The sequence below is a fragment of the Equus caballus genome, chromosome 7 (assembly GCF_041296265.1).
Source record: "Equus caballus isolate H_3958 breed thoroughbred chromosome 7, TB-T2T, whole genome shotgun sequence".
Classification (NCBI taxonomy): Eukaryota; Metazoa; Chordata; class Mammalia; order Perissodactyla; family Equidae; genus Equus; species Equus caballus.
The window spans coordinates 51,569,857-51,589,611 of NC_091690.1; the positions used below are offsets into that span (position 1 = coordinate 51,569,857).

Sequence of the window (19,755 nt, forward strand, 5' to 3'; positions counted from 1 at the left end):
TTCAGCAGGCGGCCCAGGTATGAGGGTTCAGATCCTGGGCGTGGACCTACACCACTCATCAAGCCACGCTGTGGCAGCAACCCACATACAAAATGGAGGAAAATAGGCAAAGACGTTAGCTCAGGGCCACTCTTCCTCAACAACAACAACAAAAACAAAACAGTTGAAAAACACAACTGATTAGAAGTGTGTAAATGAAACAAACCATTCACAGAAGAAATCTAAATTATCAGCAGCCCCTGAAAAAATGTTTAACTTCTTTTTTAAAAATGTATGGAGGCAGCAAAGGTTTTTAAGGAACTTAAAACAAAACCTTTTTTTTTTTTTTAGATTGGCACCTGGGCTAACAACTGTTGCCAATCTTCTTTTTTTTTTTTTAAAGATTGGGACCTAAGCTAACAACTGTTGCCAATCTTTTTTTTTTTCTTTCTGCTTTATCTCCCCAACCCCAACCGCCTCCCCCCCACCCCCACCCCCGGTACATAGTTGTATATCTTAGTTGCAGGTCCTTCCAGTTGTGGGAAAAAGAAAGCCTTTCAAGACACTCTCGCCCCAGCTGAAGGAGGCGTGAAGGCGAACACCCTTCTGGATGCTAACCGTGTGGCAGGAACAACGCCCCGGGCATCGACGCTGCATCCCGGGCTCCCTGAGTCCTCTTTCCCAAGGATGCGATCCAGGACGGAGGCGCAGGGAGGAGCAAGGCCCTGCAGCAGAGCTTTGTCAACCAGGGACAAAGCAGCTCTCACCTTAAGGTGGCAGATTAAGTGAGTCACAGAAACGCACAGTAAACGCGACCATTTCTGCTGTTTGGCAGCACGGGCCGGAACGGGTGGACGTGCACGTGATCTAGCGTTCAGACCGCAGGCCGACTGTCTTAGGGGGCCGCTGCTAAGCACTTGAAATGCAGCTAGTGTGACCGAGGACTCGAGTTCTAAGTCTATTTAATTTGACTAACTGAATTTCAAACAGAAACAGGCATGCGTGGCAGAGGATACTGAACCGGACAGCGCAGGCCAAAAGCACAACTTCCAGCCGGGCCTGGGGCTCGGCTGCCCCTGCCCCCCTGCGCCACCAGACGCCCAGCAGCCAGAGCGGGCGAGGGTCACAGAGCGCAGGCAGGTGACAGACACAGGGGGAGGCCACCACAACAGAGCACCGGGGGCCTCGAAAGCCGGACATGGACTCTCACCTCCTCCTCTTCGTCAGAGCCGCTTTCCTCACTGTCAGATCTCGGGGCCACCTCATACCTGGAAAAAACGTTAGTGTTTTAACAGACGCCTCCCCAGAACAGGCATGATTCACCTTCCTTAGCAAACCGGCCAGTTTCTAGATGCACGTGAGGTCGCCCCCCAGCCAGCTCCCCGGGACCCAGGCGGCGCAGACCCTGGCAAGGCCCACTCACCCCGGGTTCATCTCGAGCCAGGCCTCCAGCTGCCCGGCTTTGGGGGCGTCGGTGCCCGTCAGGATCTTCCCGCTCTCCACGTGGATCACTTTCACGGGCAGGTCGCTCATCTGGCTGGTCTCGTCCAGCGGCTGCAAAAGAGTCGAATGTGTGACTCGAGGTTCCGGGGTCTCCAGACCTCGGGCATCCAGAAAAGAACAGAGCTCACCATGGTCAATGAGGGACATGCCCACCCAATGCCACACCTGGAAATCGGCGCAGGAATGTGGCCAGTGGTTATGAAAACGGGTCAACTGCATTTCAGTAAAAAGATTCAGTCAAAATCTACAGCCCACTGACGACAGCTGTGTCTCTGAAGTAACTGACAGACACGTCTTCCTTTTCATGTAGATAAGACACTCACAAAAATGCAAATTCGAGACTACAGGGTGTGGACACTCCGCCTCCGTCCCCCAGCCTGCCAGCTGCTCTCACAGGCGTACCCTTCCAGATCCATTCCACGCATAAGAAACCAGGACTGGTTTTCCTCTTTTTTACACAAATGATTATACTATTCACATTCTTCTGGCCCTTGTTTGTCCATTTACACAGTATTTGTCGACTTCATCAAGGGTGCTCACTGTTTTTTGGAAAAGAGCTAACTAGACTATTTGAAAAATAAGACTGCGAACTGCCTCCTAGCAACGAATATGGAATTCCTCGATTTCTCAGTTTCCAACTTTGGATGAGCATTTCCCCCTTCCAACTTCCTGGAGAAAACCTTCAGGGTGAGGATGACGTTTTTGGTTTGAACTTTTGTCTGCATCTTCCAGGAACTTATACCTCGCTTCCTCCCTCCAAGGTGTCACGGTCCACACCGCCCGCACAGCAGAATGGGATGGGTCAGCCTCCCCCAGCAGCGGCCCCCGTGAACGGTGACAGCGACCCCACCGCACACGCAGGCTCTGTGGACTGCCTCAACCCCTGACTCCCACCCCAGGCTCCCTGGGAGAGTTAAGGGTGCCGATGCTGCCACCCCCCACCCCCAGAATTCAGATTCAACTGCTCTGGGGATTTTTACAAGCCCCCCAGGGGGTTCAGATGGCCAGCCAAGGGTGAGAAGCCCTGGCAGAGAGCAAGGCCAACGGACAGCCACCACTGATGGACGCTCTGTTACTACACTGGAGCAGCAGCCACAGCGATTGCCCAACAGAATTCCCTGAACAGCACGTTCCTGCTGCACGACGGGCCCGGATGGCCTCAGGAGGGCTTTGCACTACAGTTAAATGCCAACTCACATACTTCTGAACTCAAGATAAGGTTCTAAATAAATCACACATAATACATGTGTATTTGAGCTCATCACCAATCATCCACCTCCGGGAATCTGGCCTCCAGGGAAAAGTGTGCGTCAGCTATGGACTGGACTGTCCCTCCCAAACGCAAACGCTGACGTTCGACTTCTCAATGTGACCGTATTCAGGGGGCCTTTGGGGGTCACTGGAGTTACATGAGGTCGTGAGGCGGGGCCCTCACGATGGGATTAGTGCCCCAAAACACGAGACACCGGAGCTCGCTCTCTCCCCCAGGTGAGGACAGAGAGACGGCAGCCATCTCCAAGCCAGGAAGCGAGCCCTCACCAGGAAGCCACCTTGATCTTGGATGTCCAGCCTCCAGAACTGTGAGCACCAATGTCTGCTGTCTGAGCCCCGGCTGTGACACTTTGTCACCGCAGCCTGAGCTGAGTCAGACAGCACCAAAATGTCACGTCCCAGGAGGCTCACTACAAAGACGTGAGCAAGAGGCAAAAAGGAGGGCAGAGAAACAGCCGCCAGGGGAGGAGGTGGACGGCGGTGCGTGGGAGCCGCTCAGGCAGGATCTTTCTAGCAGCCGCGCCTGGGAAGCGGCCTTAAGCAGCTATCAGTCTGCATGACAAAACAGAGTCTGACACATCAACACAATCAAACCAAAAGAGAACTAACGGCTGGATGTGGAAAGTGGCCCAAGACGTTCCACATGGGAAAAGTCTAGCGAACGTCTACACTGACTCAAACGGTTCCAAAACCAAACAAAGAGGAGAGAAGCATAAAGATTTCTGGAAGGACAGAGCAGGCATCAGCCAGGGATCACATGCGTGCCTGTGAGGGGAGCTGCCAAGGGGACTTCAATTTTCACGTCACCGTTTAAACGTTTTGTACAAGTATCACTTTTCAGTGACGTTAGAAAGAGTAAGGTTAAGTGCACATGAGCTAACGTGGGCAGATGTCAGAGACACAATGCAGGGTTGGAAAAAGAAAACCATCGGGTGGGGTCCAGCCCCGCGGCTGAGTGGTTAAGTTTGTGCATTCCACTTGGGCAGCCGTGTTCATGGGTTCCGATCCCAGGCAAGGACATACACACAGCTCATCAAGCCAGACTGTGGTGGCGTCCCACATACAAAATAGAGAAGATTGGCACAGATGTTAGCTGGGCAACAATCTTCCTCAACAAAAAAAGAAAGAAACAAAATCATCAGGTGGCACGTGCACAGAAAAAGCCAGGAACAAACACCCCCACGGTTTCACGGTCTAATCTGGGAAGTGGGGCTGAGGAGGGTTTGGGGAGGTGGCAGAGGAAATGCTTCTCATTCACACACCTCACTTTTATATCTCTTTCTTTCAAATGAGCATATTGAGAATGGCTGCCCTCAGGAGGCAGGCAGGAACGCTGCAGAAAAGATGGGCGAGTGGGGACAGCAGCCCCGCTCTGAGGGGCCACTGTGGACGGTTTTAACATTTGGAACCAGGCTAGTGCTTCACATACTAAATCAATCAGTGACGAGTAAATAAACACAAGCAAGAAGATGGGGGAAACCATGGTAACGGGGCGCTAAAGGGGAGAACTAACCCACCTAACTCCTGTGCACAGTATTTGGAGCACAGACCCTCGGGCTGAAGGACCCCCACAGCCCGGAACCCTCGCCAGGAGGCTTCTTTTGCAGACGGTAAGCATTAGCGACTCCGAATGTACATTCGTGTTCTAGGATCGAGCAGACAAGAAACTGTGTCACGGGCCAGCCTCAGTGGCTTAGTGGTTAAGTTTGGTGTGCTCTGCTTCGGTGGCCTGGGTTTGATTCCTGGGTGCACACCTACACCAGTTGTCTGTTAGCGGCCACGCTGTGGTGGCGGCTCACATAAAAAAGTAAAAAAAAAAAGGAAGATTGGCAAAGGACGTTAGCTGAGGGCAAATCTTCCTCAGCAAAAAAAAAAAGAGAGAGAGCGAGAGAGAAGCAACTATGTTGTAGGTAACGGGAACCAGGTTTCAGGCTGTTACAAATATGGAAAAGAAGGACAGAGGAACCCTGCGGTACTGGATTAGAATTGGAGGTAGAGTGTGACCTCATGGTTTTTTAGGACATAACCAGCAACGCGGATGTGATGCACACATATGTCTACCTCCTAGGGCCGTCTACCGAGAGGGGCTCGTGGCAATGAGCACGCCTAGATCTTGGTTTCTAAACACTCCTTTCTGATAAAAGGAACAGGGCTCCTTGGAGAAACGGCTGACCGGGGGCTCAGGCAGGGAAAGCAGATGAGACTGGGCCAGTCTGGAGTGCGAGGAAGTCAGGAAGCCCTCCAAGAACAATGGGGACACACCAAAAGGACACAGGAGCCAATATGGAGGGACCCCTGCTGACCCAAACTGGAATAATGTGAGCATCAAAACAAATAAGGATAGTACAGGATTAAACTAAGTAAATCCATTAAACTAAGGAAGAATCCACGAGTAGGTACCCAGAGTTGGCAAACTACAGCTCACAGGCCAAACAGAAAGAGAAAGGTTTTCCCACCTTAGAAAGCCAGCTAGTAAGTGCAGAAGGAATTGCGGGGACAGATTGTCACTCTGTCACCAGGCTGGCAAACCTGCCGCAGGCGGAGACCACCAATCCGGGACGCTGAGCCCAGAGGGCGGGGGTCTGAGCAGCTGCGCCGCGTTCACATGGTCTCCCGTACGTCCCCAAGAGGTACTCATGAATTACAAAAGGAAAACCTGTAACTGCATAGCGGAGACGCCCTGGCGGATACCGAGGGATCAAGGTCAACCTCACCAGTGACGGAAGAAATGTCCCAGGTTCTCCTGATGTGACGCACGGGGAGGGACACAGCGTCATGTCAGGGTCTTCCCGCCAAAAACACGTAACATGCCCGAATCTAATCTAATCCTGAGGAAACATCGGTCAAGCCCGCAGTGAAGGCCAACGTCGGAGATGCCAGGCTGTGCTCTGCAGAAATGCCAAGGCCAGAGGGCAAAGACAAAGCGAGGAGCTGCTCAAGGTCAAAGGGGACGGAAGGGAGCGTCACTGAGCGCCACCATGAGCCGCGTTTGCTGCTGTGAGGGACGCTGTGGGGACAGGCGGCCAAACCTAGTGAGGGCTGCAGATCGGCCCACAGTGTCACATCAACGCTCATTCTTGGTTCTCACCATCGCACAGCCACGGAAGAGAATGACCTTGCTTTAGGAAACACACACTGAGACACAGAGGAAAGGCCCTCACGTCAGCATCTGACTCTCCAGTGGTTCAGGAAAGAATGATGTCGCGTGACAAGAGGGAAGCTGGGTGAGGAGCATGCGGGGGTCTCTGTACTGTCCCCAGACTGCTCCCATGAGTCTGCACTGACGTTAAACTACAAACTGGAAAGTAACATCATGCGCATAGAAAGAGGTCTGGAAGGAACCACTGCTGGTCAAGAACATGCCTCCAGGAGCAGGATCGCAGGGGGCAGGGGAGGCAACACCTGGATTGTCCATGGGCGTCCACGGCCCTCGTAACTTACACAGAAAATGAGACTTACAGGCAAGAGAGCTAAGCGATGGGGCCGGGGCTGGCCTTCCCCGGGAAGGAACCCCGCCTCCTCACCTCGCCGTCGGGGCCGATGGCCGGCGTCTGTCCTTCTGCGTTCTCCGCCTTCTGCAAGGAAAGACACACACGGTCACCCAGAGCCGGCCGGGGGTGGGGTGGAGGGCGCATCCGGGCCCCACGCACCTTCTTCCTCTTCTTCTTCTTCTTCTCCTTGGCCACCTGCGCGGCCTTGTGCTGCCGCACGAGCTCCGTGAGGTTGGCCACGTACTCATCCGTCTGCTGCAGGAGGTAGGCCAGGCGCTTGTCCTTCTTCTGGTCGATGAGCTTCCGGTATCCCTCCTCGTCCTCCGCCTGCAAGAGCGTGCGGTTGCGGTGCCAGCTCGCGAGACCAAGGCCGGCCAACCCGGGCTCGAGGCACCCACTGTGGTTGTCGCCAGCCAGCCAGCGGAGCCGCGGCAAGGGAGCCACTGTGTCACACGCAGGCCCTTCACATAACTATCGACTCCAGTCATACTTCCCAACTCCTACCCAGCGCCAGGGCCCACGGGGACCAGCTGCACAGAGGTGGGCCTGCCAGGAGCCATTTAGAGAGGCCAAGAGCAAGTCCTGGTCCCTCTGGCCACAAACACATCCCAGATCCAGATGCTTCCCTCCACCTGGTCCAAGCCATGTCGTTCCCACAGACAAGCCCCTCCCAGCTTTCTGAAAAGAATCAACTGGGTCACATCACCGCCCCCAGCACCCAGCCTCCGACAGCTCCCCACAGGTCCAGAACGACATCCAAGGCCATCCCTGTGAGCTGCCCGTGGGACTCCACCTCACTCCTGCCCCACACCACGCTGTCACAGGGGTCACCTGCTGTGCCCTGCCCTGGCTTTCTCCCACCTCAGCCCTGACCCTAGGTTCCTCTCTGCCTGGGAGGAGTTCCCGATATCTGCACATCCGTAGTCACACCCACCCTTCCAACCCCCACCCCACCCTCAGCCTGCGGCCTTCTCTTCAGTGTACCTTCCACCATCCCAAACTGGCCTGTTTCCCCCAGGCACCTGTCTCCCGGGCCAGCACGAGCCCCAGAGGGCAGGGACTGCATCCTCCTTACTGCTAGGGCCCCTGTACACATGGCAGCTAGTGGCCCAGAGCGGCTGTCACTATCCACCCAATTAGAGAACCATCACAAACAGTCGCTAGACACATGGGGTGGGGGTGGGGAGTGGGATCACATCATCAGGGGCTCTCCCAGCCAGGAGGGAGTGCCATCTCCATCTTCCAGAAAGAGCAGAGCAGCCAGCTCAGCGGCCGGAGGCCACACGCTCACTCTGAAGGTTGGCGTGGCCGGGCAAAGGGCTGCGGGCAGGTAGGCCAGATCCCCAACCCGTTCTCTCTCTCTGTCCCACCTCCAACGCCGAGCACGACGCTGGCGCCTGGGGCACACGCAAGGGCCCAGGCTGGGGGCAGAGTTACCATGAGCCTCCGCATCCTCTCCTTCTCGATCCTTTCGTTCTCCTTCTTCTGCTCCCGCTCCGTGTTGGCGTGGTAGGTGGCCACGGCCTTCGTAAGTTTCTGGATTTTGCCAGTGACGGATCGATGATACTCTTTGAAGTCCTTGGCGTGCTGAAGAATGCTGTTGAGGTACTCCTGCAGGCACGCACACAGAAGGGCACACTGATGACCCACAGGAGTCACCGGAACCTTCCCCGGGGGAGACAACACCTGAAAGGCGGCTTGTTTCTAATCGAGAGGACACACTCAAAACAACCCCGACACACTGTCCCTGAGGCTAGGAGCTCTCTGTGTGAGGAGAGACTCGGGGCCGGCGACTGCGTGGTGAGAAGGGGCCACCTCGTGCCCAACACATGGAATGGTCACCTCGCCGGGACAACCCAGCCCCAGACATTAATGCCTCAAAATACTCCCACCCTCCAACCAAGTGATTCCACTGCCAGGAACTTATTTTAAGGAAACAGCAGAGATTGGCCCCAAAACTCAAGGATAAGAACGCCTAGCCCAGTGTCTTTTCTTTTTTTTTTTTTTTAGCTTTTTCTCCCAAATCCCCCAGGTACACAGTTGTATATTTTAGTTGTGGGTCCTTCTGGCTCTGCTACAGGGGACACCGCCTCAGCATGGCCTGACGAGCGGTGCCATGTCCACGCCCAGGATCCGAATCAGCGAAACCCTGGGCCGCCAAAGCGGAGTGCACAAACTTAACCACTCGGCCACGGGGCTGGCCCATCCCAGTGTCTTTTCTAACAAAGAAAAGTCGAGACTGGGCCACACATGGCCAAACAGGGCCCTGGATACATAAATTACCAGAAGCTGGACGTGCTGAGATGGAAGACAACATAGACGTTAAAAGTCACACGTCAACAACACTAAAAAACAGGTCAGTGTGCAGGTATTTGTGTGTGTGTGTGTGTGTGTGTGTGTGTGTGTGTGAGAGAGAGAGAGAGAGAGAGAGAGAGAGAGAGAGAGAGAGAGAGAGAGAGAGGGAGGGAGGGAGGGAGGGAGGGAGGGAAGAAGACTGGCCCTGCTGTCACCAATCTCCCTTTATTTTGTGTGGACGCCACCACAGCATGGCTTGATGAGCGGACCCCAGGCCACTGAAGTGGAGCATGTGAACTTAACCACTATGCCACCAGGCCAGGCCCACAGGCCTTTCTTTTAAAGGCAGCTTTTTAACTTTTGATTACTTATGTATACAAAAAAAAGTTGGAATGACATACACCAAAATGTTAACCATGGTTAACAAGGAGTGTTGACATTTCTTATTATTTTAACTAGACCTGTAATAGATACTGACTGGAGGAAAACTTTAGAAAATATAAATGAGCAAACAAGAAAAAGAATCATCCCCAAATCCTACTTGCGTAGATTCTGGTCTCCTTGACAGATCTTGTAAAAACTTACGTTGGATCAGGCCCTCTTCTACTCAGAACCCTCTATGGCTCCCAGCTCACTCAGAGGGAAAACCCAAGTCGTCCCCTCAGCCCACAAGGCCCTGCTTGCTCTGCCTGTCACCTCCCCATCCTCACCTCCTCCCACTCTTCCCCTTGCTGCACTCTGGCTACACCGGGATCCCTACTTTTCAGAGGACACAGGGGCACATTCCAGCCCCAGGGCCTTTGCACCTCCCTCCCTCGGGTCTTGGACCTTCCCCGACCATCCTATGTGAACAGCTCCTCGCTCCATCCCTCTCTGTCCCTGTTCTGTGTTTCTTCACCTCCCCACATGCTGTATGTGCATCTGATTGTGGCCTGTCTCCCCCCACCGCTTGGTTTTGTCCACTAACGGATCCTTAGTGCCTAGAAGGAACACAGACCAGACCCGCCAGGGGGCGAGCCGTGACCACCCCGGTGCGCCGCACCTGGTGCTTCTGCCGGCGCTTGCGCTCCTGCTCGATCTTCTGCTGCTTCTCCAGCTTCTCGGTGATGCGGGCCTCGCGCAGGGACTGGCGCTTGCTGCGCTTGTAGGCCTTGGCGTTGAGGGCCGTCTCGAGGGCCGTGTCCCTCCTCATGCACACCACCACCTCCTGCCGCAGCTGGAGGAAGCAAAAAGAGGTCAAAGTGGTTGTGTGCACGCCTCTCTCGTCCACACAACACGCACGATGACGCAGCGCAAGCTAGGCAGCATGCCGCTGCTTCCAGACAGGTCCGTTCGAAACGCCGTAAGCACAAAAGCCTGTGCGGAGGGTGACTGGGAGGCACCATGGGCGGGGACAAGCATGGCCAGGGACAGCTGCTTCTGGACACCCAGCAGAAGGCCCTCACAACCCTCGCAGGCCTCCAGATTAGCCTTAACCTCAGCCACACACAGGACATCTCTCACGGGCCAGTCACGAGTGCAGCGCCCTCAGACAGACCTTCTCACGTCTGCCCCTTCAAACTGGCAACTGCCGTCTTCGGGAGACCCTCACTTGCTCATCACAAAACCCGCACGTCCCACCACGGTGCAGGATGTGGGGAGAGAGGAGGGGACAGCGCGCTCGTGAGCGTGGGAGGGCGGGGCTGCTTTTACGGCCGAGGGCCACTTAATAAGGGCCCGGCGAGCAGCTCGGAGCCCAGGCAGCCGCGGCAGAGGGCCCTCCCAGAGCCTCGGCGCGCACCCACCTGCCTCTGGAAGTTCAGCAGCCTGAGGGCCTTGAGCTCAATGGTCGCTTTGGTTCGCAGATCCCCGGCCAGGGAGCCGGGAAGGTTTTCAAGTTCCTGAATGCGGTGTGCGATGCGAGCCTGCAGCCTGGGGCGGGGAAGCAAAGAGGACAGGTGACGAGAGGTCTCTGTTTACGAGGAGGCCCCTGCTCCCTCTCCTGGGGCGGGGAGGGAAAGAGGACAGGTGACGGGAGGTCTCTGTTTACAAGGAACCCGCTGCTCCCTCTCTTGAAAGACGGAGCCTCAGAAGAATCCAGGCCTGAGGGAGGCAGACGCTGGTCAGGAGGCAGGCGACGGCTCTGAGAAGGACGGCAGCCACAAGGCGGGATACATACAGAAGGCACGGCCCCAGAGGACCCGGGGACACAGCCTACAGGACACTGAGAGGGCGGCGCTGCTGGCTTATGCCATTTCAGCAGCGCAAGGCGGCCCTGGAGTCGGGCGGGCCAGGGTCTCCATCCCAGCCCTGGGGATCTACTTGGCCCGTGAGCTTCAGGGGCCTCACTTATAAATGGGGGAGAAACCTCGGGGCTCCCTACAGCTTGGTCTGAAGTTCGTATGGGCTAATGCCCTTACTGAGTCCTTCCACGTGTAGTTATTGAGCGCCCACCATGTGCCAGGGGCCGTTCCAGGGGTGCAGCCTCAGCAACCAAAGGACTAACAGGGCTGTTTGTTGCTCCCATGGAGCTAACAGTCTTTTCAGGAAGACGGGCCATAAGGGAGTGAAAAAATTAAATATCTATGGTAATTCCAGAGTGGCAAGTACTTTGAGGAGGGAGCTGAAGGGGAGAAGGGTGGGCAGGGCCTCTGTGAGGAGGTAACCTCAGCAACGAGGCCTAAATGAGCACAGAGTCATGCACAGCCTGTGCAAAGGTCCTGGGGTAGGAACAAGCCGAGTCTGTTGAATGAAAAGAAAGAAGAGGGGCTGGCCCAGGGGCGTAGTGGTTAAGTTCGCACTCCGGTTTGGCAGCCCAGGATTTGCTGGTTCAGATCCTGGGCGCAGACCTGGCATTGCTCATCAAGCCGTGCTGAGGCAGTGTCCCACATAGCAGAACTGGAAGGACATACAACCAGGATGTACAACTATGTAGTGAGGCTTTGGGGAGAAAAAAAGAAAAAGAGAGGAACAGTGAGAGCAGGGTGAGTGAGGACACAGTGTTGGGCAGGGGCCGAAGAGAAAAGAGGTTACTGGATGGATGATGAGAAGCCAACAGCGGGATTTGACCCGGGGAAGAGATCTAACGCAAGTTAACTGCAAAGAGACTTCCAACTGCTGTGTAGGAAACCGCGCACAGGCAAGGCTGCGAGCAGGGAGCCGGGAGGAAGTGAGGACCAGGTGGCAGGGTCAACAGTGGGGACAAGGGCAATGTTCCCGGGTGGGGAGAGGGGAGCAGAGAGGGCTCACCAAGAGGACACAGAGGATGAGGGAGGGGGAGCAAGGGTCACGGGCTGTAAGGTCTGTGGCCCGCTGAGCTGCTGGCTGACAGATGCATGGGGACAGAGACAGGAGGGGAAAGCGGCGGACATGAGGACATCTGGACAGGCCACTTCAGGCCTGGAGGGGGCGCCCGGGTACAGAGGCTGGAGCTCCGGGGCCCGTCACAGTGGAGAGCCCTCTGGAGACGGTCATCAGGCCACATGCTGCATCTGGGGCCATCCGGGAACGAGGCACGGCCCTTACCCTGACCGAGGGAGGCCGGCCACAAGCAAGGTAGTGCGGAAGTGGAGGGAGGGAAGGTGCTCAGGGACAAATCCCAGGGCCCCAGCAGTGCGGGACAGGGGTACAGACCCATGGTGCGCCAGGCGGCTCGCCAGCGCCTGGCGCCCAGGAAACCTGGGCAAAGCGGCCAGCAGCTAGCGATGTCTGAGAGGGGTCCACTGCGAAAAGTCCCCGTTTCAGGGCTGGTGTGCCCAAAGTTGGGTGACACGCGGTGTTGGCGAGGAGGAATGGCACTTTCAGTCCACCCCCACCCGTGCGACGTCCGCTGAGGGCGGGTGCGCAGAATCCACAAAACTTCCCGGGCTCGGCCCCCGTCCCTTCCAGGGCTTTAATTCCGTGTGCACACACACACGTGTGAAATGAGAGACATGCAAGCGTATTCACCACGATGCCGTCTGAATGAAAGATCAGGAAGAACCTGACGCCCACTCAGCCAGGCCCGGCTAACTAAACGGCGGTATGGGCACCGGGTAGAACGCCCTGCAGCCTGAAGAAAGGAGAGAGAAGCTCTTTCTGGATGGAGGGTGATGCTCTCCAAGACACGTCGCTGAAGGAGGAACAGTGCACACGTCATGCACCACTTGGGGACAATGCGGCCACCTGTAGCTGTCTGCCTACCTACAAACAGACGGCAGTTCTCTGAAGGATACACACCAACTGGGGACCCGGGAGTCTGGGGACAGAGGCGGGAGGGTGACTGCTTGTGGTGCACCCTGGTGGCCTTTAGAGCTGTGAACCACACTGACGTGTGTCAGGGCTGGCCCAGGGGAGGCCTGGAGCGGCACTGGCGCCCTCACCTGTACTCCCGCTCCTGCAGGATCTCCACGGGGTCCAGGCCCCGCGGCTTCTGGATGGGCGTGATGCGGCTCTGCTTCTGGTGCAGCGGCACCATGGGGGCGGGCTGGGCCGGCTGCCCCGGTGACTGCGTCTGGGGTGGCATCACAGGGGAGGCGGCAGGCGGGACGGCGGGGGGCGCGGGCGAAGGGCGGCCCGTCGGCTGGGGGGGGATCAGCTTCTGAGGTGTGCTCGTAGGGGCAGCAGCGTTCGCCATGGGCCCTGGGGGGAGGCAAACAGGCACAGTGGTGAGTTCTGGGTCAACTCCAGGTGCAAATGAGAAGCCTGCTGGGTGCTCACTGCCCCAGGGACAGACAAACTTGTCCTCAAGGCTGCGAGGCTGCGCTGGCCCCCTCCCACTGAGCTGCCACGCAGCTTGTCACTCAGGGGTCTCGGGCTTCGAGCCCCCTCTAGATCTCAGCCTGCGTAGCCCCTCCCAGAAGCCCCCACTCATCCAAGGCATTGGCTCACAAGTCTGCTCAGCCACAGCCCACCTGGGTTTGGTCTTTCCGGGCTGTGGCCTCACCGGACCAGCACTTTTTTCCATCTACCTTGTTTCCAACCAAATCCTGTTTAAGTGGCTAGCTCATTAATGCCCATCGCTAAAACTCAGGCTCCAAGAGAGTGACGAATGAGTCCCAACAGACGTGGCCCTCACATACCTACCGACCACTATGCTGTACCCTGAGCACAGAATGCACACGGTCAGATGGAGCCCTGAGCCGCCCTGCCACCCTGCCTGCCTCCCACAGCCTTGGGCGTCTTCTCAGGAGGGAAGTGGGTCTGCTGCGACCTCCAGGGCAGAGGCCCCGTGTCCCGAAGGATCGCGTCCTTCACGCCCTGCCTCACAGCCCCTCCTGTGAGTCACAGAGACCAGCTCATTTGGATCCTTCTCTGCTTGTCATTGGTTTTAAAGACACCCCAGGATCACCAAGACCCACAGGACAAGGGGAGGCAGGAATCGCAGACTGGAACCAAACCCGAACCTCTGGGAAGCGACCAGGGACAGGTGAGACCCCAAGAAGACAGGAGACAGAAGCGAGGCCTTGTCCTTGGCCCTCTCTCTCTGACCAGGCGCATCTCAGGGTCTGCACAGCACAAGCTCGTGACGGGACTCAGGGCACAGATGTGTCACCGAGACCGAGGGACGTACCTTCAGGCCAGGGCTTCGGAGGGCCTCCGGGGGGCTGGCCCGGCATCCCCGGGGGCACACCTGAGGGTCCGGGGGGGGGCATGTTGGGCCCTCCCATGCCTACACACAGGGAGAAACACACAAGAGGAGAAAATGCATCCTGTGTTCGCACCTGCAACCACTGCCCTGGGCAGCCCTCCCAGGGGCCACCCCCAGAAGCCCCTCCGTGTGGCATCAGGGGACAGGGCGGCTGGAGAAACAGCGTTCACCACAATGGCAGCCAGCTCTGCCCGACACTGCTGCCCAGACGCTAGCAGTTCACCCCGCCCCCCCCGCCCCCCCGCCCCCCCGCCGGGCTGTGGACAGCGGGCCTTACCGTGAGGCCTGCTGTAATTTGGAGGTGCTGGGCCAGGACCAGGCCCGGGGCCGGGGCCAGGGCCAGGGCCGGGTCCCGTGGCGGACACAGAGGGTGGAGGTAGTGTTGGCATCTGCTGCTGCATCCCGGGCATGGGCCGCTTGCCCTGCACGGCCATCTGCAGGTGATCGGGGAGGGGCTGTCCCCTGGCCAGCATCTTATACGCCATGATCTGAGCTCGGAGCTGGTGCAGCTGGTTCTGGTTAAACGGGGTCGGGCCCCGGGTCTGCTGCCCCAAAGCCTGTGGGTCAGCACCATCCAGCGGGGCCCCTCCGGGCCCAGATGACATCTGTGGGCCCGAGGACGGGCCGCTGGCTGGAACCGGACTGGAGGCATGCTCGGAGCCACCCAGCGGCGAGGGGTAACCTGCAGGGAAACAGGTCCCGGGGTCACTCAGCAGCACAGTGCAGTGATTTTTAAGGCCACGATGGCAGCCTTCCCACCGGGCTTACACCAGCTCCTATCCTGAGACAGGGGACAGCCAAACCACTCCGTTCTCATGATTCAACCCCGAGGCACCCGGAGGGCACCCACTTGCAGCCTGACCAGTGGGGGCGGGGCTGGTTTGGTTTGGCCCAACTTCAGAGTAAGATGCCGACGGCCAATGCTGAGATGGTCCACAGATCCAGGCCTTCTCAGGACTGCCCTCCTGCCCTCAGGAAGGCCAGGCCCCCTCCCTCTTTCCGTTCCCTGTGGGGCCCCAGGGCTTCCACTCCCTCGACTCCACCACTCCCCAAACCTCCCCCCTGGGAAGAGCCTCTGGAAGGCTTTAAGGCCGAGCCCGGGGCCCCAGGCCGAGCTTCTGACTCAGCTGCTCTGCAGTGGGGCCCGGGAGTGTGCACTGCCAATATGCTCCTGGGTGGCCCAAGGAGCTGCCCTGCCCAGCCCTAGTCTACACCCGGCGCTGAACACGGTTCCCCTCCACCAGTGTCCACTTTTCTGGGGCTGCTCCAAGCCAAGGCGGCCTGAACAGAGCACAGCCAAAGCTCAAGCTCAACAGCCCGTCGTGGCAGGGTCTCCCACGGGACTAAACGCTCCCTGGTCCCCTCTGAATCCATCTGTGGGAGGTTCGATCAGGAAAATGACCCCAGGACCCCCAAGGAAGGGAAACGAAACAATACCTTGGGAGTGCTGGTCCATGGGGCTCGGTGGGGGCCCCATCCCGGCGTGGCCCCCCGGCCGCAAGCCCATCCCCTTCATCTGGTTGTAGCGGGGGTCATCCGACATGCCCTTCTCGTGCATGGACTCCATCGGCTGCGAGGGGAGAGCGACAAGGCAGGATCAGCAAGGTGGACGGGAAGAGGCGGCAGGGCAAAGCGCTGCCCGAGAGGAGTTCAATGTCACCGACATGTCCGCCCAACGTCACCACGGCATTTACTGAATCGCCAATACGACCATGCGGCTTAGCCTCAAGCTGTGGTCCTGACGTCTACTTAGGAGCAAAGCAGAGACATAAAATAATGCCACCCAGTGGAGGGTGATCGCCTGCAGGACTGGTGGTCGGAGGCGAGGGGACAGCTGGACCGGGGCGCCCCAGGAGGGCAGGGAGGCAGTTTCAGACTGCCAAATCCCCAGCAGGAAAGGATATGAGCTCCTGGTGAGGGACACGGGGCTCCCTGCTCATCGTCACAAGAAGGATCAGGGATCCTCTTTGGATCAGGGATCAGGGATCCTCTTCTTTGGGGGCTGTAAATCAGGGAGACAGAAAGAAACTGCTGCCCGGGAGCATGGTACCAATGTCAGATGTGCTGGGACTGGACATGGGCCTCCAGCATGCTGGCTGGGAGGGAGGCTGTCCTGTCCCTCCTGAGAGGCACTGTCAGACCCTGACGGAAGGACGACATCGACTGTCCCTCCTGAGGCTCAGCACTCCCCCTAAGGGAACGGCTGGTGACAGGGACACTGTCCCAGACCCTTCCACGGGCACTCAGCTTGGCCCTGGTTAACGCCCATGTCCGGACATCTCTGGGGACCTACAGTCTAATGGGGGTCCAGGAAAGAGGAGTAAGAGGGGCCTGGCTGGAGCATGAGGGGCAGCGGCACGGGCAGGGGAAGGGGGCCTAGGGTGCCGACCCAACCCCTGGGTGGAACCTGCCCTCCGCTTGCTCTTCCCTGGGCTGGAAGTGCTGCCCAGCCGGCCTGCCTCCATGCGGGTGGAGCTCTGTGCAGGCAGGGGTGTCTCGCCACCTTGAGACCCCGCTCCAAGGCTCCTAACGCTGGGCCAGGCCTGCGGCAGGCGCCTGACAGGTATGTGTCAAAGGTGTGTGAGCGATTCCAGGAGGAAGAAACAAAATGGGCAGAGAGGGAAGGGTGGGGGGTCATCAAGAGCTCCCAGGAGGGAAGTGACAGACGGATACTGTACTGAAGCTGACAGGAGTATACGGGAGGAGGGAGAGTGGGGGCCGCCCTGCTGTGCTGGGGGCCGCCGAGGCGGCCCAGGCCTGGGGCATGGGGAGCGATGAGACGGCTCTGCCACCCCCCACTGAGGGGCCATCTCTCCGAGCCCCTGCTCCTCGTCCGTACAGTGAGCACTGTACCCACCTGTACCTCACGGCTGGGGTTGGGGAACAGCCAGTGGAACTGGGTGCTGACATGTGGACAGCCCTGGCAGCGGGGTGGAGGGTCGGCAGACCCACTCCCCCTGCAGGTGCCCCGCCCACATCTCCCACCACAGGAGCCTCCCAGGGTCCCGGAGGCTTGCAAGTGTCCCCTTTTCCTGTAGATGCTAATACATAGAAGAGGGTACGACCTCGTTTCCTCCAACCACCTCCCAGGAACAGAGAGAGACAGGAAAATTATCTGCAACCCTGCTCAGCTCAGCTAAGTGGTCAGACGGTGGGAAGCGGCTGCAGGACGGAGCAGGACGGAGCGGGGCAGAGGGTGAGAGTTACGTGGGAGCGCAGAGCAGCCTGCGTGGAAGACCACATGCCCCGTAAGCCTTCTGTTAGGGATTTAGACATTTAAGGCATGAATGAAAGCACACTTCAGAGTCACGTGACCGCAGCGCCCACGGAGAATCGGGTGCAGGAGACGGGACCGGCGGCTGGCCCGCAGCAGGGCCCAGGACGTGCCCTCGGCCTCTTGCCTCTGATGGTGTAGAGCCAGCTGGTCAGAGCGGTGGGCACGGGGGTGGTGTGTGAGCCAAGCCAGGCCAAGGGGAGGTCTCCGCAGGCCACCTCCAGCTAGGAGGCCCTCAGGCCAGAGGCCACCCCCGGCAGCAGGGCTGGGGGCAGCAAGGCGCGCAGGGGAGAGGGGCGCAGGGCTCCCTACCTTGTGCATCTGGTGCATGTTGTCCTGAGGGTACCCTCCAGGCCCCTGGGTCGGGATGGGGTGTCCTGCTGAGGGAGGCCCTGGGCTGGGCCCCATCATGCTGTGGGCAGAACCTGGTGAGGGACCAGGGCTGGGGCCCAACATGGCTCCAGGGGAGGGGCCGGGGCCTGGGGAAGGGCCCGGCCGAGGAGTTCCGCCCAGGGGTGGGTCTGGAGTGGACATCTTCACGGAAGCTGCAGACAGTGGTCTCCTGCTGGAAAGAAGCCCCGGTCAGTCTGGGGGTCAGGGCCATCAGGTGGACGGGTCAGGGCTGGCGCGGGATGACCGCACGGTCAGGTCAGAAGCACCCATTTGAAGGGGAGCTGGTGTCTTTGACACGTGACCCTCTGCCACCCAAACCTTTCTCCTCCATTCCTCTGGGTGGAGGTAACACATCAGGCACATGAAACCAGATCCAAGTCCCTGGGGAGGGGAGGGACTCGGAGGCGGGGGGGGGGGGGGGGGCACAGATCAGGCCCGGGTGATACTGCCCCACCTGGGGCTTCGCTTCCCCTACTAGCTTTCTGCTCACAAGGTCCACGCAGCTCTAATGCTTGCTCACATTCCCACCCAACAAAAAAGCAGAGCAGGACCGAGGCTGGAAGCCTGTGCAGCAGGCTGGGCCTGCATGGGAGTGGGCCTTCCCAAATTCAGCCCAGACACAGACTCACAGCAAGTGACGCTGGTTTTCCTTTAAGGCAGTGAGACCAAGCTTCCTTTGAAATAAGTGCATTTAAGTTTAAAAAGCAGGCTCGTTCACAGAGAAGTATTACATAAGAACAGCACCCCGATATCCCAGCTACTTCGAGAGGGATACTGCAGAGTCTAAAGTGTGACCAACATCGCAGTAGGCTAAGGACGGACCCCCAGAACTATGGCCCACAAGATCCATGAATAAGCTAAAAAGCATCTGGCAATGTTGATAAATTAAGCTCGCTCTGCCGGGACGGTGAGCAGATGCACTTTATGAATGCTCCTACGATAAGGTGCAGCGTTGAGGGGACCCTTAGTCTGCTGGGCAGTCAGATGCGGCCTTAAACACAATGCTCTTTAGGTTAAGAACCTCTTCTACGAGGAGGGAGTGATACATTCTCAGTGCTGAAATCTGGAAAACACAGAGAGAACACGGAATCTTCAAACCAGCCATCATCGCATGGGACACGGAGCCCCATTGCTCGCGGCCCCACGGAGTCCTGGCCTCCATGCGCCCAACAGGAGGCGTTGGGGGGAGGGTGGGGGCTCCTCACAGGTGCTCAGAGCCCCCCAGAGCCGTGAGGATGGAGCCAGCCACCCCGGCAGGCGCTCAGGATGGAGAGCTGCCCTGGGTTGCCGCTGGGACCCCGCCACAGTCAGCGCCTCCCTTCCAGGCTGTTCCACGCACAGACAGACGCTCAAGAGAATTACTCAGCACATTCTAGGCGAGCTTTTCTTCACAGCATCACACCTGTGATCATTTTCATCATTTAATAGTCTTCAAAACACGAATTCTAGCGGCTCCACAGCGTTCCCTCATCCTGATTCATCCTGAGTTATTTAAAAGCCCCTCTCTCAGTGGCATGTCACAAATCTGGTTTTTGTTTCTGTGGCCTTTTTGATTTTTGGAAGGAATCTCTTTGCCCCTAAACTTTACTGGGCACTTCTGGTTGTAAGGATAAATTCCTCAAGTGTAGGAACATTTTTAATTCTCCTGATTAAGAATAAAAAAGACTGAATTTGCGGCCAGCCCCATGGCCGAGTGGTTAAGTCCACGTGCTCCGCTTCGGTGGTCCAGGGTTTCACTGGTTCGGATCCCGGGCGTGGACCTGGCACCGCTCATCAAGCCATGCTGAGGCAGCGTCCCACATGCCACAACTAGAAGGACTCACGACTAAAGAAAACACAATTATATACTGGGGGGATTGGGGGAGAAAAAGCAGGAAAAAACAAAAAAAGATTGGCCACATTGTTAGCTCAGGCGCCAATCTTAAAAAAAAGAAAAAAAA

General features: G+C 57.8%; 1 protein-coding gene across 13 annotated transcripts in view; it reads right to left on the bottom strand.

The window, feature by feature from the left end:
* Positions 1-19,755, bottom strand: part of SMARCA4 (SWI/SNF related, matrix associated, actin dependent regulator of chromatin, subfamily a, member 4) — an 85,825-nt gene that overhangs the window by 51,526 nt on the left and 14,544 nt on the right. For 7 of the 13 annotated variants that reach the window (XM_070274081.1, XM_070274087.1, XM_070274082.1 and 4 more), the window contains 12 exons: positions 17,735-17,984; positions 15,586-15,718; positions 14,426-14,830; positions 14,071-14,169; positions 12,881-13,139; positions 10,325-10,451; positions 9,583-9,756; positions 7,683-7,856; positions 6,405-6,572; positions 6,279-6,329; positions 1,403-1,533; positions 1,190-1,247 (listed from right to left, as the gene is read on the bottom strand). In XM_070274081.1, the coding sequence (XP_070130182.1) occupies positions 1,190-1,247; positions 1,403-1,533; positions 6,279-6,329; positions 6,405-6,572; positions 7,683-7,856; positions 9,583-9,756; positions 10,325-10,451; positions 12,881-13,139; positions 14,071-14,169; positions 14,426-14,830; positions 15,586-15,718; positions 17,735-17,956 (2,001 nt within the window). In that variant the 5' untranslated portion in view covers positions 17,957-17,984. Of the gene's footprint in view, positions 1-1,189; positions 1,248-1,402; positions 1,534-6,278; positions 6,330-6,404; positions 6,573-7,682; positions 7,857-9,582; positions 9,757-10,324; positions 10,452-12,880; positions 13,140-14,070; positions 14,170-14,425; positions 14,831-15,585; positions 15,719-17,734; positions 17,988-19,755 lie in introns of all 13 variants that reach the window. The other 6 variants (XM_023645394.2, XM_023645393.2, XM_070274084.1 and 3 more) reach the window with 1 other exon arrangement.